At 42.0% G+C, this 19,809-nt stretch overlaps 1 protein-coding gene across 1 annotated transcript in view; it reads left to right on the forward strand.

The window, feature by feature from the left end:
• The window catches only part of LOC122129119 (membrane-associated phosphatidylinositol transfer protein 3-like), a 44,420-nt gene extending 27,094 nt beyond the window's left edge, over nt 1–17,326 (forward strand). The window contains exons 4-5 of the mRNA XM_042704163.1: nt 16,453–16,520; nt 17,095–17,326. Of these exons, the coding sequence (XP_042560097.1) occupies nt 16,453–16,520; nt 17,095–17,316 (290 nt within the window). The 3' untranslated portion in view covers nt 17,317–17,326. The remainder of the gene's footprint in view (nt 1–16,452; nt 16,521–17,094) is intronic.
• The last annotated feature ends 2,483 nt before the right edge of the window (nt 17,327–19,809 follow it).

The following is a 19,809-nucleotide window of genomic DNA, read 5'->3' on the forward strand; positions in this document are numbered from 1 at the left end:
CCTTTACAAGCCAATGACCTTATGCATCATTCTGATGCTCTGATAAATATTTCTGATAAGCATTCTCCTGAGTTGTTTAATATATAGATAGATGCTCTGATCAGTACTACACATTTTCAGCATTCTCCCGCACTCCAGCACTCATTTTATAACCCTGGGTTGCTCTTGTGTGTTCAGACTGAGACACACCACAACTCTGCTCCGTCTGAACATTCAGTCTGAACATTTCATTGTGTTCTGCCAGACTTCAAAGATCAGTTGGTTATTTCTCCCGATTCACCGTAATTCTTCAGTCAGTGATATTATACTGCGACCTTACCTATAACTCACCTGTTTCTTGTAATTATCTTCTATAACAATGGTCAAAATCTCAAAAGCTCAAAAGCTAGAGCGGTGTAGCATGATTAAATCATGGTGTGGCATCATCATTATGACCTGTATATTCTCTCATTCACTCTCCCCAGTGTGTATTTCAGTGTTGTGTTTAGCTTGCTCCACCATGCCAGCCGATAGTTAAGTAAAGTAAGTGACTGAATTGATCTTGTTTAGTGAAAGGCTGAATGCTTAAAGCATATGACGCATAGATATGGTCATAACAGCATAACATTTGCATCAGTATGAAAGAGGTTTACAGTTAATTGTTCTATTGCCAGTAGTTTTCCGTACTGCCAAAAGCATGATTGGAACACAGTGTATCTCTGACATACGGAAAAGACTGTAGCCATATAGTTGTATAACTGTCCTCAATATCTAACTCTAGATTCATTTAAACTGTGAATTTATCAACAAAAAAAATCTCATCTGTGATGAAATGAGAACATTAGTCTTAGTTGTCAAGTGAAGGTCATCATAAACCATCAATGATAGAACACAGATAAGGTCTTATTAGTTTTCCCAGACTCACTGAAAGCATGCATTTAAAGTACTACTTACATTTCTCTCCTTATTGTGTATTTCTGTGCACATGTGGTCAACTCAGTTGATTGCTAATGATTTGGAAAGGCACACACCTGTCCATATAAGGTCTCATTGCTGATAATGCACATCAGAGCTAAAAACTAAGCCATGAAAACTGCAAAAAAAATCTGCTGCATTGAAGGTTCCCGAAGAGCACAGTGGCCTCCTTAATTCTTAAATGGAAGAAGTTTGGAACAATCCTGGACTCTCCCTAGATCTGGCCACCCAGCCAAACTGAGCCGTCAGGGGGGAAGGGCCTTGGTGAGAGAGGTGCCCAAGAGCCCGATGATCCCGCTGGCCGAGCTCCAGAGCTCCTGTGTGGAGAAGGGTAGACACTTCCAGAGTGCCAACCATCACTGCAACACTCCACCGATCTGGGCTTTATGGAAGGGAGGCCAGACAGAAGGCTCTCATTAGTGAGCAACACAGTGAAGCCTGCTTGGAGTTTGTGAAAAAGCCCCTGAAGGACTCAGACTCGCTGATCGGATGAAGCCAAGATGTAATTGTTTGGCCTCAATTCTAAGCAGGATGTCAGGAGGAAATCAGGCACCACTCTTCACCTTTCAATCCCATCCCATTGATGAATCATGCTGGTGGCAGCATCAATCCCATCCCATTGATGAGTCATGCTGGTGGCAGCATCAATCCCATCCCATTGATGAGTCATGCTGGTGGCAGCATCAATCCCATCCCATTGATGAATCATGCTGGTGGCAGCATCAATCCCATCCCATTGATGAGTCATGCTGGTGGCAGCATCAATCCCATCCCATTGATGAATCATGCTGGTGGCAGCATCAATCCCATCCCATTGATGAGTCATGCTGGTGGCAGCATCAATCCCATCCCATTGATGAATCATGCTGGTGGCAGCATCAATCCCATCCCATTGATGAGTCATGCTGGTGGCAGCATCAATCCCATCCCATTGATGAGTCATGCTGGTGGCAGCATCAATCCCATCCCATTGATGAGTCATGCTGGTGGCAGCATCAATCCCATCCCATTGATGAGTCATGCTGGTGGCAGCATCAATCCCATCCCATTGATGAATCATGCTGGTGGCAGCATCAATCCCATCCCATTGATGAATCATGCTGGTGGCAGCATCAATCCCATCCCATTGATGAGTCATGCTGGTGGCAGCATCAGGCTGGGGGGACTGGGCAACTGGTAAGGGTCGGGAGCAGGGGCGTAACTATAGGGGGTGCAGCAGGTGCGGCTGCACCTGGGCCCGTGGGGTTTCGGGGCCCGTAGCCGGGCCCAAAGATATAAACGCGTCGTCCGACGGGCCCCCCTTTGTTTCAGTACAGCGGCTAATTTTCTCTATGCTTATGTTCAATTACGCTGTGAAGTAGAGTGTTGAGCAGCAGAGGCAGTAACCAGTAGAAAGCGTTCAAGTAAGCCAAAAAGGTGCAGATGTATTTATGCTGCCGGCAGGTGAACAGACAAGACGCACTTTACATTTAACAGCACTAACTTTCCCAACACAAACAAAATAAAAATAGTAGTTCTACTGACTTGCAATAAATAGCTTAATTGATTAGTACAGTCATCCTCTCACCTCAGAGGACAAAGCTAGACTGCCTGCCATTACCTGGATGCAGGTTATATTCACCCTAACCCCTCCTCCCAGGAGTTAACCATTATACTTTAATCAATTATCTAAACAGACATATCTTTTTACTCTTAACCATGTATCATGCATACAATACTTTACATTGAGCATCATCATATGCACAAACATATTACTTTGGCTGCTGACAGCCAGTTACAATGTCCTTTTTCCATACGGACGAAAACCCCCGTCTCAAGTGGAACCGTCCATTATTTCCCGCTTCTGCGTGAATAAGGAAAATGTTTCCATATGCGCACTGCTTCGGTTAGTTGCCGGTTAGACTGCAGGTGAGCTCCGCGATTTAATTGCACATTCCTTTTTGTCACATGCGTGCTCATTCTCACAGGCTCATAGTCCACCAAGCACTCCCTCAAACGTTCGCTGCACACTTATTAATTAACCGTAACAAATCTTTCGTCTTTCCGTGTGCTATTTATAGTGACGGTGCATATTTCGCTCCGTCACATACGCGCTATTTATTAACTGGTGGCAGTGTCAAATGCTATATATACACTTGAAAAAGCAAACTTATCTCAGTCATGGCTGTTAATATTTTTTGGGGAAAAGTAGGAATTTATAACAAAACCATACGCTTATCCTACATACACTATAGAAGCTATCAAAATACTATTCAATTAAATGAATAAGTTCTTATTTTCTTTGGTATTTTTGTGATTAGCAATGATGATTGCTGGGTAATATGTATGTTGTTGTCCAATGTCAAGTCTCTATTTGATCATGTCACAATACAATACGTTATAGTTAAACCAACTCTGATAACCTAGGTCTGAAGGTCTGATAACCTAGTTCATTGAGCACTGCACAGCACAACTTTACTCATAGCAATGCCTTTTAAGCACAAGAGTGGAAGTAAAAAAGGGCAAGAGAAAAAAGAACAGGACGAGAAGGCGGCAAAGCGGCCTAAATTAGATTATTTTGGCTTTTTAACTAGCCCGTCAACTATAGTCGCTAGCCCACGGAGTCAGCAGTGCAGCAGTTCAGCTGGGATCAGTGGCGTAACATAGTAACCAGGCCCAGGTGCAAGATATTATGACGGGCCCCCCTAGTGAACGCTAAAAAAAAATCGTAGCGTTCCCTACTTCCCCAACCGCGTCTAAAAAACCGCTAATCAAAGGTGTTTGTTATCAATATAAATAGTGTTTAATTAATCAAACTTACACATATCAGAAGCGACGGGTGTGTACACAATGAAGTAAGTCTTGTTTGACTCTCAGCAGGAACATTTCTTACCGTAAAAATTGTTAACTGTTGCATGGTTGCTGACACACCACTGAGGGCAGAAGCAGCGATACTGATCTGATAAGTTTGATTAATTAAACACTATTTATATTGATTACAAACACCTTTGATTAGCGGGTTTTTTTTAGACGCGGTTGCGGAAGTAGGGAACACTACGATTTTTTTTTTTTAGCGTTCGCTAGGGGGGCCCGTCATAATATCTTGCACCTGGGCCCGTCGTTACTACGTTACGCCACTGGTCGGGGGAAAGCTGAATGGAGCAAATTACAGATATCTTTAATGAAAACCTTAATGGGGTCCAGATATCTTTAAAGAAAACCTTAATGAGGTCCAGAGCTCAGACTGGGCTGAAGGTTTACCTTCCAACAGGACAGTCATCCTATGCACACAGCCAAAGCAAACACAGGACAGCTCTGTGAATGTCCTTGAGTGGCCCAGCCAGTGCCCTGACTTGAACCCAATCGAACATCTCTGGAAATGGCTGTCTACTGTTGGTCCCGATCCAAACTGACAGTTTGAGAGGATCTGCAGAGAAGAATGGCAGAAAATCCCCAATTCCAGGTGTGCAAAGTTTGTCGCGTCATACCCAAGAAGATTAGTAATCACTGCCCAGAGGTGCTTCAACTAAGTACTGAGTAAAGACTGAATACCTATGCAATGTGATATTTCTCCTTTTTAATAGCTTTGCAAAAGATTCTAATATCCTTTTCCCACTTAATCATTATGAGGTATTGAGTGGAGATTGATGGGATGATTTTAGCATAAGGATACAACGTAACAAAATGTGAAAAAGTCTGAATGGGTCTGAATGCTTTCTGATTGGATGCACTGCATTTAGAGTGAGAGTGTTGTAACAGTAACAAAGACTTTTTACAGTAGAGTACATTGTGTCTTACAAAGTTGCAAAAAGTGTTGTGAAAGACAAAAGAAACAAACAAACAAACAAACAAACAAACAAAAGATTTGGTGTGGGGTTTTGCTGTTTTAGGTTTCAGAAATCATGTGACATGTAAAATTTTTGTTTGTAAGCAGGTTGAAAAACATGTAAAAGCCAAATGCCTAAATGGATAAATCAGATGCTTGAGTCTGTTCCTTGTTGGCTATTGTTGTTAACCACAGAGCTATTTTGGTCCTTTCAATTTAAGGTTTTTCTCTCTCTGTGTCCTTATCCTGCTCTGCCCCTGTCAGCCATTTAATGGCATTTTGTGTGGATTTCCCCCAGGGTTTTTTATTCTGTGTTTTTTTTATGATTCACTTCTCTGTCTCCTATGGTCCTGAAATAACAGTTATTATGTAAGAATTCATATGAAAGAAAAAGATTGTCTGCTTGTTTGGAAGAGATGGAAGTAGATCTGAGGTCGCTGTGGCTCTGTGCGTGACCCACAGGATGCTTTTGTCCCAAGTGACCTAGAGTGCACTGCTCCGTACTTTCAGGAAACGAACTAAACTTATCATCTACTCTGGATGTCTAAGGCAAGTGAGAGCCAGGGGAGATAGAAGCAGAGAGGGAGAGAGGATGGGATTTGTTTTTCAGTAAACTGATTGTGTGTGTGTGTGTGTGTGTGTGTGTGTGTGTGTGTGTGTGTGTGTGTGTGTGTCTGTGTGTGTGTGTGTGCAGGGCCAGATTAAGAACACTAAGGCCCCTATGGCTACACCTATCCCCACTATGTCACACATTTGGTCATTTGGTTTCTAATTGTCAGAAATAAGAACACATGGATGCATGCTTTTACCCGCCCAACCCATGAGCAGCCAGGGGCACATTCAGCCCTGGCAAAAAACATGGCAAAATGTTAATTTAAATGGAAACCATGGTGCGTTGAACACCCTGTTGTGTTACCCAAGCACTGCAACTATGGCAACTGAGTAGGCAGTTCCTTGTGTTTTTTTTTATTTTCAGAGCCTGATCAAATCGTTTTAAACAGTTTAAATCAGGTTTTTCTTTCCAACTTTTTCTTCTTATCTTGCATTTGAAAAGGACTTTAGTTGGATTCATTGTGTGCGCTGCCTTTTTCATACGGCGAGGCTTAGCTGCATGCTGCCTGCTGTTTTGCTGAAGGGCAGTGTCCTCTGATGCGCCTGTAATGGCCAGTGCATGTTGGATGTCTATCAGCAAAGACATCTATGTTGTAAAATGAGTGTGCCTTTGGGATGACAACACTGTGCTCCTCATACCTTTCATACAGCAAAAGCTGTAACCTTTATCTTTCATGGCCTAACACGTGTGCTGTGGAATCGACCGGAGGACAAAGTATAGGTGTTTATGAGCCTAAAGGTGTAGTGAGCAGGTTTTGATATGTAATGAGCGTGCATGCGCGAGTGTTCAGACTTAAAGATACGCCTAGTAAATGGTCAACGTTATACCTTGATCTCCTGTCCATTCATTACTAATTACTAAGACAAAAGGTAGAATACATATGTTCCTTATTCAGTTAGATAGTCATTATATGCTTTATAAGTTTAAAGTTACTCAGTGTAGTGTGTCCCACACCATCCCACACAAACGTACTACTCGTGCCATTATAGATCTGTTTGTATCTGATCACCCTAATTCAAAGGGCCCCTTCAAATTATCACACAATATTTTCAGGCCATCTAGGAAATGTACCAATTTGCAACCACAATGAGATGCTACATCCTAGGGATGTCACGAGAACCGATACTTACGATACCTTTCGGTACTAAAATAACAAAACACAGACGATACCCATTTTTTTGAAGTACCGTAAGTACCGTGAGCGCCGATACCAGCTGTTTTTCACATGCAGATGTAATTTACTATTGTAAACGATGAAACTAGTGGAGGCGGCCAGGTGCGCAGTGTTGCCAGACTGGAAATGGCGTATCGTATCAAAAGGCTCAGTTTGGAGGATAATTATCATATCTGGCAACATTGGGAAGGCGGTCGACCAATGACAGTCCTCTCTACAGTCAGAGCTCGCGCAAAAAGCTGGAATGTAATTGAGATACCCTTTCCAAAACTACGTAATAATTAGTTTGTGAAAGATCCAGAGAAATAGGCCGTAAGGTGAACACTGTTTTCGTTTCAACCCGCTCCACAGTCGCGCATCTACACAATCTTTAGCTCATAAAAAAGAACGAGTCGTGCTTAGCTACCAAAAAAAAGTTCGTCGCTGACTTTCCAGTCAATTTTTGGTGCGTCTATGTTTTATGCCGAACTAGTTTCTTCAGAGCGCACAAGGATCTTGGTCGCGAGTGCTGGCACTTTTCGACACGTGATCGTTCTACACCAATGAGGTAGCTGCTTTTTGTCAACAGAATGGCAAGATGGCGGCTCCTGTGGTTAGATTCAACGTTACCGATCAAGAGGAAAACACCCGAACATCCTCAAAAGTGGGCTAAATGGATTCTAAATAGTGCTGTATACATAGCCGCGTCCAAGAAGAACAATGAGGCAAATATACGATAATGTTATGCTTATGTTAAGTAATTTAGATCAAGTTTGACATACCTGGGAATACACCTTACTGACGATCTAACATGGACTGTGAACATCCAGCACACACTGCAGAAATCAAGGCAAAGACTGTACTTCCTACGTCAGCTGAGGAAGTTCAGAGCATCAGCACCCATCAGCTGTGTGTCCTGACAGCATCATCACTTGGTATGGGAACTGTACAGCCTGTGACAGCAGTACCGCATCATCAGAGCACCTCTCCCTACAGACCTACAAGAGAAGACTACGTACCAGGGCCCAAAGTATTGTAAAAGACTCCTAACATCCTGACCATGGACTTTTCTAAACACTGAGGTCAGGCAAACATCTCTGCTGCTACAAGACCAGAACAGAGAGACTGAGAAGGAGCTTCTTTCCTCAAGCATTCCGTATCCTGAACACACACAATGACTATATAAACAGCAATTACACTTTTTTTCACACTTGCACATGGACTGTACACACACTGCACTTTATACTCCCTCTTGCTATTTATGAAAAATATTTCTTGATCTTTCTTTCTTCACACTCGCACAGAAAAAGCTTAACACCAAACAAAATTTCACTACATGCTTTACGTAAGTATTTCTATGTATGTGACAAAAAAACCTCTTTCCTTGTATCAATAAAAGGCAGTAATTGTACTTATACCAATGACCATTTGTTCGTTCGTTCATTCATTCATTCACAAATGAAAACAACACTGATGAACCATAAAAACAATCTTTATGAAAAATATGAAATATGATATATAAAACTGTACAAAACTAAATAAGAAATAACAGATTAAGGACACTCAGTCCTCACTGTCAGTGTCAGGACGGTTATCTTCCAGTTCCTCAGTTTCTTTTGTGTTGGCACAATTACAGCAACAACATAAGTCTGTGCAACACAATCCTGCAGAAAAACAGGAACATCTGCCTGTCTCACAGGCACCTTTGCAGCCGCAGTCAGGGGCCGGGTTTCTGGTCATCCAGGTGATGTGCAAGGTACCATCCTCTATTTGCCAACCATATCCAGCAGGTGATGGAGCACTTATATTTTGTTTGAGACAGGACCTCATTATTGCAGCCTAGTAGTTTCCCCTTTTGCAATGCTGATGGAGGGCATCAGCAGTAGGGGGAATGCATAATTCTGGCAAGGCTGATGATGCTATACAGAAAGCCTTGTACCTAGCTTCATTTACATTATCGGCAGCTGGCTGATCATATAAGTGGCATACATACTGGCAAAGAAGTGCAAATGTTGACTGCTCCAAGTTAAAGTTAGTACCTAAACTTGTAAAAGCCTTTAGGTACTCATCTTTCTCACATGCAACAGAAAATGTCTTTCTCTTTCCTTTGCCTCCACTTGTGGAGTCACACCCAGAGAATGTGTGAATTCCGATCAAGACTGAACACACACTGGTTCCGAGAGCTGATGACACCTTGGTAATGTCAATGATACGTGTCCTGTTGCCAGTCCCTGTGAAAACATATAAACTGCATGGCAAATCTGTCTGCACACTTACAGCAATGACTGCCACATCAGTGTCAGAGTTCTTGATAATGACAGCTTTATGCTCCCGTGCAGCATGTTGTGCATGTAAAAACACCCTTGTGTCACATTCTTCATGATCACACTGCAGGTCTTCAACAACACAAACAGACTGTACACCCTCCTTAACAGTCACACAGTGACATTGATTTGTATGTGCAAGCAGAGGTTTTTGCCCACTATTGTAAGGTCTGCATTTTTCCATACAACATACAGGAATTCGGTATTTGTTCCTTCTGAGAGAAACTTTTTCCATTGGGTTGGGGTCCTCTGATCCGGGCCAAAGATTTGCATGCGTTGTGACCCTGCATCAGCTCTATACATGACCGTTCTAGGTTTTTGATACTGATGGGGGAAATCACGAGTCAGCCTCTTCTTCAACATATCCTGTCTGCAACACAACAAAACAGTGACAATTAAGAGTCACAGGAGTATCATGAAAAGCAGAGAGTGGTGGAGGTGGTACAAGACATTACAGGCTAGAACCTATCTGCCATACAGCACATTTAACACCAAAGATGCCCAAGAAAGGCACACAACGTCACAAACCTCACCACACACACACACACACACACACACACACCTTCTCTTTGTTGCCAAGTGGTACATGTCTGTGCAAACAGCAAGACTTAAAAACAGTTTCTCAGGCCTGTCACACACATGTTGTGTAAAGCTAGACTTGCACATGACAAATAATAAGACTTGAGAGAAAAATGCATTGCAGTTACCTGTAGTTTGAAGCTTCAAGACCTTCATTTGCTTTCACCAGTTCAATGAAGGCCTTCCTCAGCTGGCCCATTCTCTGCACCTCTTGGTTGACAAGCAGCCTTTGGCGAATGATCCTCTCACAGAATAACTTATAGCTGACATCAAACGTGGGCTCATTCCTAGAACACATATAAATGAGAAGGAAAGACATGAATAAGGGTTGTGATTGTGTGCACATACAACAGAATGCAGATTGAATGTTTACTTATATAATGTTAAGTTAGTAGCTCCTCGAAATGCAATTTAATAAATAACTTACTGTTCTTTCTCTGGTTTTTCAGGCCTCGTCAAAAACCTGGTGTACTGATTATAACAGCCTTTGTGGTACTGCACCTCCAGAGCCGAGCCACGTTTGTAGGCTTGTCCTGTATGTATTCCATCGTGTAGTGGTGAAATAATGTACCTCTTCGTGCTTGACTGAAGTAATATGCATAAAACAATGTTTGTTTTTTGATTTATTAAGACATTCCGGTGTATTTTCTTCGTCTTCCGTACTGCTCGATGAAGGCATGGTGGACGCCATCTTGCCATTCTGTTGACAAAAAGCAGCTACCTTATTGGTGTAGCATGATCACGTGTCGAAAAGTGCCAGCACTCGCGACCAAGATCCTTGTGCGCTCTGAAGAAACTAGTTCGGCATAAAACATAGACGCACCAAAAATTGACTGGAAAGTCAGCGACGAACTTTTTTTTGGTAGCTAAGCACGACTCTTTCTTTTTTATGAACTAAATATTGTGTAGATGCACGCCTGTGGAGCGGGATTCGATTTCTAAAGGACTTTTCGTGGTTCACCTTGCGGCCTAAAACACAAATATCCGACGAGGCAAAACCCCGGACGCTTTTGGAATCCCTGCCGGACGCATTTTTTAGGTCTCGAAAAGAGGACATGTGCGGGTAAAAGAGGACGTCTGGTCACCCTACTTATGCAAACAATGCTACCGTGTTCCTCAGACCAAAGGAGGTAATACTTCCAATTTAGCTAAGCACCTGAAAGACCGTCATCCGGATTTGTTTAAAGAATTCAAGGAGAGTTTTGATTCATATTAACAACATCCAAAGAATGCACTTTTTCAGTTTTTTTAATCTGTCATACTGAAATACACGTTACATGATGTTTAAGATGGTGGGCACGTGTGTTAAGCCATTGTATGTTATGTACGTAGTTTAGGTTAGCTATGCTGTAGTTTTAACGTTAGCCTATAGTCTAACTTGGTTAGAAGGAGAGAGAGAGAGAAAGAGAGCATGTATCTTGCAAGTATCATGTCAAAACTAGTGAAATTCACTGAATGTCCTAGTTTAATATAGTTACAACTGAATATGCAATTGGTTTGAAAAAACACGATTACCCAATTTATTTATTGTTTTCGATGCATTAGACACAATGTAACCTAAAAGACGATTTGCGAGTGACAGCTGGAATTTCGCCGCGACCACACTGAACATTGATTTATTTTTGTATTTAATACGTCCTTTAAGAAGCTTTACTCTTTAGGGCTGTGAAATGCTGTGGAAAATTATGCAATTTTGCCCAAACTCATGTTCATCTTGTTAGCTGAATGGCTGCACTGTTATATCCACTGTTCTGTTTTGCACTGTTGTTGTTTTTGCACAGTACCTTTTGAAAAGATGCCTGGAAGTCTGGAATGTGTCTGAGGACACTAGTTGTTGCACTATGACCATACATTTCACTTTATTATGTTGTGATATGCTCTATTGCACATGTTCTGTATGTCTTATGACATTTTGCTATCAAATATTTTAATAAAGAAGTTCAAGTTTCAAGTTTTAGTACATGGAATCATGGAAAATCCTTTTTTTTCTCCCCCGTGGTATTGAAATTGGTATCGAGAATCGTGTTATTTTACTGGTATTGGTACCGACTACTGAATTTTTGGTATCGTGACACCCCTACTACATCCTGACTACCCCACCTTTAACACAGCACAGCAAGTGCACCAAACTCAGCTACACCAAGAGCATCTAGGTGAAGTGATGCTAATTTGAATGTCAAAAACGTAACACTCAGTAATTAGTCTAAGTTGAGTACATTACAATATTAACAAAACATGATTAATTAGTAAACTATTATGTTTGAAGAATTATTTTTAATAACCAAATCAAAATCAAGGCTAAATTGTTGATAGTAGCTTTTATAAAGTTTGCATACTTGTTATGAAGGTGCTTTTAAGATGTTTTTAAGATGTGAATAACAAAATACTGCTAGACTTCCGACATCTGTCATGCATTTCTTTCCTTTCAGTTTGATAGGTTGCTTTGCCGACAGTGTTTTGGCAGCTTTTTATTTGTCAGGCAAAATACGTTGGATAGTCGAACAGTAGGTAAGATAGCTCATTTTTCAACCAGTCGATTACTAGTCTGAGAGAATTCTCTATTCTGACAGACAGTTTGGCTTCTGCCCGACATTGTAGAAATTCGTTTTTTTTTTTTTTAGAGGCTTTTATGCCTTTAATTGACAGTGCAGTGAAGAGTGTGACAGGAAATGAGAGGGAGAAGAGGTGGGGAGTGGACAGGAGAAATGACATCGGGCCGGATTCAAACCCGTGTCTTCCATGGGCGTCAAGCCCGCATGTCGCGGGGCTACTGCTTGCGCCACAGTGCCCCCCAAGAAATTCGGTTTTTTAATTGTATTCGTATCATGGTAGGCTATATTGGTCACTTTCCCCAATGCCTTTGGGTACAGAGACACGGAATTGGCTGATACCAGTGGCCTACTCATGGATGTGTGGATGTGTGGTTTGCTCTCCAAAAGTGTTCTCTGAGGAGTGAAACAGAGGCTGTGAAGACAGAAGGGTTGTAGATGTGTGGTTTGCGCTCCAAAAGTGTTCTCTGAAGATCGAAACAGAGGCTGTGAAGACAGAAGGGTTGTAGATGTGTGGTTTGCGCTCCAAAAGTGTTCTCTGAAGAGTGAAACAGAGGCTGTGAAGACAGAAGGATTCTAGAGCTCCTGAGGTCTCAGATACACTTCAGTGTTAAAAGGCGCCTGGAGGCACATCCTTCCAAAGACAAGTCATCCAGTCCAAGTTTAAAAAGAACATCTTTTGTGACCTTACGTACGCAAAACCTTCACGAAACAAAAGCAAACTCATAAAATGTTTTATCTAAGATCAACTCAACTTGTTTATTGTAATTATTTAAGAAAAATAAAAGCATGAAAACACTGTGGGAACAAAAAATTGGATTACATTCAGCATTGAGACATCCACCAATTGTGTTCAACACACCCAAACACTAGTTACTGAATCTCTGTCCCTTTCCTTTCCCGTCTTATAAGGAGACTTCTACTGCATTTCATAACACTTGGCCAGTTCAAGGCTCTTGTATTGACTGTCATCACAGATGATTGCTGTACGAGTTTGCTTCCAAGGACAATACGTTTAGGAGATGATAATATGCTGCAGCAGTCTTGAGAACAGTCTCTGAGAACTGTGTGTGCTAAAGAACTGAAGGAGGGCACAAGTGAAAGATCTGTGTAGTCGTCTAGTGATCGAGGAGAGGAATCATTCAGAAGGTTCAGGCTTAACCGTCCTTATGTCTCCATTTTCTCATCTGGATGGTTATTTAAACTAACTAGACTAGACTAGGTCTCTTTAGGAACAACAGGCAGAATCAAGTCAATCTAATCTCATCATCTGAGATTAGATTGACTTATCCTTGATTCTCATATGATAAAAGAGTACCATTTCACTCCTTGGATGGAGTATGACTGCACCAAAGAATATTTTAAGTCTGTCAACCCATTAAAGTAAATTCTTTGCTATGCCTTTCGTGATTTTTTTCTAGACAAACATTCTTTCTCAGAGCAAGGTTTTATGCATTTTGTGTCTGTAGGTGGGTCGTTTCTGGAATAAATAGTAAAATAATCTTCATCATATTGATTTCTTTAAAATCAATGTGGATGCATAGTGTCAATATGTGTGTGTGTGTGCTTCCACATATTTGAGTTTTGAAAAAAAAACATTTGCCATTTTGAAAAAAAAAAATCATTACCTTAGTGAGTTCATGAGTCAGTCAGGTAGAGAAAAATACATCATGTTCAAAAAGTGTTTAAAATATGGGACATTGATTAGAGCTGAGGTTCTTAAGCTTTTTATAGTGCAACCTTGTTTTGAGTGAGAAAAAAAACCACTCTGACCCTGATGGTTCTCTCTTCTGTCTAAGAATTCTCTGGTGTCCATTTAAAGCGTTTCACTAACCTCTGAACATGTATGTGTCTTTCTCTCTTCAGGTTTACCTGCACAAGACCATTCAGCTATAACATTCCCTCACAAACATCAATGATCAAACTAATTCATAACTTTTTACGTGTCAGTCACATGAGTTGATACAGTGACAGCTGTCATTAGGGTAAATGTCCTGTATGTTGCTTATGCCATGAAGCCTCCTCTTAATGTGGCACTAGCTTGTTATTGTTGCTGGTATGATTCTGAGAGAGCTGAGGAGATGGTAACTATCCCTTCCAGTAGTCCCCTCCAGTACAGGGCGTATAGATGAACATCTCACCTTCAGCTTTGCTGTTTGAAGGAGAAGTTTCTTTTGGAGGGGCATTTGGAAAGGAGGTCACGTACTGTACTTTGAGGATAGGCTGCTGAGTTCTCTGTAAGGATTCTGGTGTGATTCTCCTTAAAGCGGGCCTTTGATTATCTGTGTATGGAGCTCTCTAGCTCTCTCCTCTGGGCAGGCCTTTACTGTTGTCTCAGGTCAAGTGTATCTTTGTCCGTAGCGCTAGCATTAGCTGCTGTGAGCATTTGCAGTTATTTTCTCTCACTTTGTTTATCTGTGTTGGTGCCAGTTTGTGAGTCACTTATTGACTTATTGCCTACTTAGATCTTTTTCTCATGACTTTCTTCAAGGACTATGCTAAAGTTCCAAGAACAAATTGATTTTGCTTTTAGGAGATACACACATATGAATAATTGAGTTAGAATTAAGTATTAATGACGCAATAAGTTCATGCCTGTCTTTGGTGTTTTCATAAAAAGAAATTCTATTTGAAACAAATGTAACTGTAAGTGGGTGTGTGTGTGTGTATTACACTTAATCATGTTACTTAATTATGTCATGTTACATTGTTTTTACCAATCTTAAAACTAACACTAATGCTGCAATCAATATTTAATAAAGAATCCTGAGTAGTTTAAGTGCTTTATTTGATTAGTATGGGCTAATGTTTGATCTTGAGATGTATTGTAAGTGGTGACCGCTTTCTCTACTAAAGTGGCACTAATACATGTCTCTTTTACCCCAACACACACGCAAATGCAACTGCCTGCACCCTCAACCCCCCCCCCCCCACACACACACACACACCCACACCCACCCCTCTCTCTCACTACATTACACTGCACACATACACCACACACACACACACACACACACACACACACACACACACACACACACACACACACACACACACACACACACACACACACACACTCCCACACACTGCCCTTTGGTTTAATTTAATTCTTTTGGCCTTTGGATGAAATGGAGCATGGCTGACTGGTTTGGTGACAGACTGCCCTGCTCATGTTTGATCTAGATGGTCTCTGGCAGGTGACATTCGGCTCAGAATGAGACACGCCCAATTTCTCGCCGCCCAGGCCTGGCAGAGTCCCCTGGCCCTGTGGCATAGGCAAACAAACACGCACATACATAAACACGTACACAGACAGACAGACAGACAGACAGACAGACAGACAGACAGACAGACAGACAGACACACACACAGACAGACACACAGACAGACACACAAACACACACACACACAAACAGAGAGAGAAAGAAAGAGAACACAAACACACAGTGCCATCAACCTGGCTCTGCTCCCGTCCTCTGTCGCACGCTTGACTTTATTCAGCTCCATTTTATATTGGGTCATGAGAAAGACTCAAGTGGAAGCATTTCTGTAGAGTGACATCAAAGGAATGGACACAGCCCGTGTTACAGGGCTTGTCATGTGGTACAGTTTTGTGAAGGGTAATTTGACTGTCCGTCAAGTCGGTCATGGTCCACTGGGTCCATCATTTTGACAATGGGTCTTCAGTGAATAGCTGGTTATCAGCCATTTACAAAACTAACAACCAGGTTTGTAAAGATCTACCAAAAATGTGTTACATAAGAAGCTATTGAATAGTTTTTTCAAAGCCATTTGAAATGTCCATGGGTCCGTTTATGTGTGTGTATTGATATCTCCCATGGCTGTCCAATTACATGTGCTGTGAACTACTTTAAAGTGGGGCAGTCTTGTTCTGCAGGCATGCTCAGTGCGTGCTACCCAGATCAGCGTCCACGCTCTCCCTGTGAGCATGCATATGACCCCATTTTAGGGTGCGAAATTGAGGGCAAGTGTGATAAAAAAAATGGCTCTGGCCTTAATGGAGGTAGTGGGCATCATGCTATCTGGATCGTCCAATGGGTACTGTGGGTGGAGGGAAGAGAGGGTGTGGAGACATGTGCCCCTCATATGGTGGAGCTATTGAGTACATTGTAGAGAAAAAAATGGGGCTTTTTTCTTTTCAGTTATAAATTACTGACTACTTACTCTACACGATAATGATGACTAGATGACTTGAAAAGATAACCGCAATTGTATTGATTGGTGAGGAATGATTAGTTGCGGTTATCTTTTCAAGTCATCTAGTCATCATTATCGAGTAGAGTAAGTAGAGTAAGTCATTTATAACTGAAAAGAAAATCTGTGAAGGTGCACACAGGGCAGGACCTTTTTCAAGGTTGTTTTCATTTCTATTCCTTTCTACGATGTTCTTTCTTTTCTTTTTAATTAGAGCTCCTTTCTTTCTTTCTTTCTTTCTTTCTCTCCCTCTCGCTCAGAGAGTTTCTACAGGTTGCACCCTCGCTGTGCTCCCCAGAGTAGTGTGGATGGCCTGGAGGATGTGGAGGTACCGTAAGCATTCTCATCTGTCCCTCACGCCACTATAAAGGGCGACAGTGGTACAGGAGGTAGAGAAGTCGTTTAGTGATCAGAATGTTGCTAGACACTGAACCCCTAATTGCTCCTGATGTGCAGTGTGCCATCAGTGTAAATGTAAAATGTGTATACATTGTAAGTCGCACATATGTAAGTCGCTTTGGATAAAAGCGTCTGCTAAATGACTAAATGTAAATGTAAATAAAGCAGGAAACTAATGACCCCCATCTACCTTTTTAAATATCGTTTCTTTCTGGAGTGACATAAACCAGCCATTTGTGTAATTTACACACGTAACACGTCGTACATGAACACAATGCTCCATGAACAAGACCCAACTAGCGTTTGACCCTGGCCAGACCCCCTGGCTGTCTGGACCCCTCAGTCTATTTCTCATTCCATGCTCAACTTAATTGAGTCATTAATTTAAAAAAATTCAATCACAATGGAAATGAGGCTTATTGTGTATTTTTTTTTTATCTTGGGCATTGCATCCAATGAATAACCAGAAAATGTCCCCCCTCTCCTTGTCCTGACGTCCTCAGAGGAAGTGCCGCACCCATCTCCTGATCCTGGTGGTCCACGGCGGACACATCCTGGACTCTGGCGGCGACGCTGATGGCAAGTCGGACGACACAGCCACCCTGGCCTCCGTCCTGGAGAGGCTGGCACATGCCCACTTCCAGGCGGCTGCGGATGGCATGGTGGTGCGCCTGGTGCCCTGCCCGCCGGTGTGCTCCGAGGCCTTCACCCTGGTGTCCCAGTGAGTGCCCAGGTTCACACACATGCTATGACAACAGCTACGCTATTCACTCCCTACATTCTCATTGTGTTTCTCGTACTGGATTTGGCATGTCCGTGAATGTACTGTGTACTGTAGAGCAGTGGTTCTCAAACTAGGGGTCGGGACCCCAAGTGGGGTCGCCAAACGTTTTTTGGGGGTCGCGAAATGATCTTGCTGCCCTGTGCATCAACATATTAGGCTTTGACATGCTGTATAGTCTATCAGAAATGGTGTTTTCTACATCAGGGTGGATAATGAAAACTAATATTGTCTCAGCAAGCAGTCTCATCATTCAAAATTAAACTGAATTTAGACCTATAATATCCTGTAAAAATGTGTGGGGGGTCGCGAGACTTGGCAAATGGATTTTATGGGGTCCCCGGACAAAAAGTTTGATAACCACTGCTGTAGAGGACAGTTTAATCCACACTGTCATGCATAGAGTGTTGGTGTGCTTAGCACACACTTGTTATAACAGTTCATACTACGCAAATGAGGAAAGGTTTTCCCAGTGAGTGTGCAGGTCCACACATGCTGTGATGACAAATATATGAAGTTTACATGCAGTACCTCAACACATTATAGATTCTCTCTTCCTATCGAGAGTACCATATCAGTGACCTCATCTTGCATACAGTGTCACAGACTTGCTGCCTAATAAACACTTTTCACATATTACCATTTTTTTTATTAAAAAATGACCATTTTTGTCTTGGTATTTGTGGTTAGCTAAAGACGAAACGGTACAGTGTACTCTTTGTTTTGTCAGGATAATAAGGTATAAAAACCTCTACAGGAAGCAACATACCAAACATTTACTCTAATGATAGGTAATGATAGTCACTTCCACTGTACGTTTTCAACGTCACTGTGCACTGCTTCGTGTTTTTAATGATTTCATCAGTGTTCATCAGTATTTATGACCCTTTTTACGGTTCCCCTGTGATTTGTCCTGAATAGCTTTGCTCCAAGTGTCTGATACAAATATAAAAATACCCTCTGAGAGCCTCACTAGACACTTCTAGAACACTGAGAGTCAACACATTTCATCTCCTTTATTTCGACCCAACCTGTTGATATCCAGACTCCCTATACAGCCTATGGTGGCTGGGTAGAGTGCATGTTCCACTGCTGCCATTCTAATGACCCATTAGGGAGGCATATGCCATCTGATATTGGTCTTCAGTAGAATTACGTCACAAATAAGTTCATTATTCATACATTCATTACAACATTTAACAGACCAGGCTGAAAGATGTGCGGGCAATATTTAAACTGCTTTAACATAATGCTTTGAAACACAGCAGATAACTGACCGAAACGGAACTTCCAAGCAAGCGTCTAATCTCTCTGTCTCAACCCCAACCTCATAGAGAGAGTCTCTGTTGAAATCCCTGGATGAAAAATTGGCTTAAAGGTTATTGACTATGATTGAGATGAGGGGGTGAGGGGGGATGAGGGGGGGGGGGGGGTGAGGGTGCAGATCCACAGAGAGCTTTTCCCAGCTTCAGGTGCTCTAATCAAGAGTTCCATTTGAATGTTGAAGCCACTTTTTAATATAGAAAAGTGCCACCTCAGAAAAATACCACTAATCACAATTTCACATACATGCAGGAACCGTATTTTATCGGGCAATTCTAAAGCGATGGGATTGGCCTGGCGGGGCGGTTCACAGATGGCTGTGCATATGCAGGAGTGCAGAACTCACACACGCTCTCTCTTTCTCAGCTTCATTTGCCTTTCAAATCTGACTGGAAAATAATTTATGTTAATATGGCGCTGAGATTCTCAGACTGAATCCTATTGTCACACGCACAAAGCACGTTCACACAGATGTATTCATTTTGGCAGACGCTTTTACCCGATGCATCTCGTAAGTGAGTCTAATCCAAGCATAGAGAATGTATTTACAGGTACAGGAGGTGCGAATGAAGTATGAAGCCAAGTTCAATGTGGACTTTAAACGGTGTGTGTTCCCTGAGGTTGGACAGTTGTTATATTGGTTATTGGGGCGACAGTGGTACAGGAGGTAGAGAAGTTGTTTAGTAATCAGAAGGTTGCTAGTTCGATTCCCTGTCGAAGCGTCCTTGAGCAAGACACTGAACCCCTAATTGCTCCTGATGTGCAGTGTGTCATCAGTGTAAATGTAAAATGTGTATACATCCTTGTAAGTCGCGTTGGATAAAAGCGTCTGCTAAATGACTAAATGTAAAATGGTTAGGTCACTGGCTATGAGTACTTGCATGTGGCATTGCGATGATTGCCCTAGTCCCCAACCAACAGCACAAGGAATTTAGCATCTCTTCCTGTGTAGAACTAAAAAAGATAGTGTCATCAAAGGAATGTTTGTGTGGTACAGTTTTGCGAAGGGTAATTTGACTGAAGTCAGTCTAGAAATGCACTCATGATCATGATGCTGCTTTGGGCCTTGACTTGTTAGTTTGAGACACAGGAACCCACACTGACCTATCACTGA

Source organism: Clupea harengus, unplaced genomic scaffold, assembly GCF_900700415.2.
Source record: "Clupea harengus unplaced genomic scaffold, Ch_v2.0.2, whole genome shotgun sequence".
NCBI lineage: Eukaryota > Metazoa > Chordata > Actinopteri > Clupeiformes > Clupeidae > Clupea > Clupea harengus.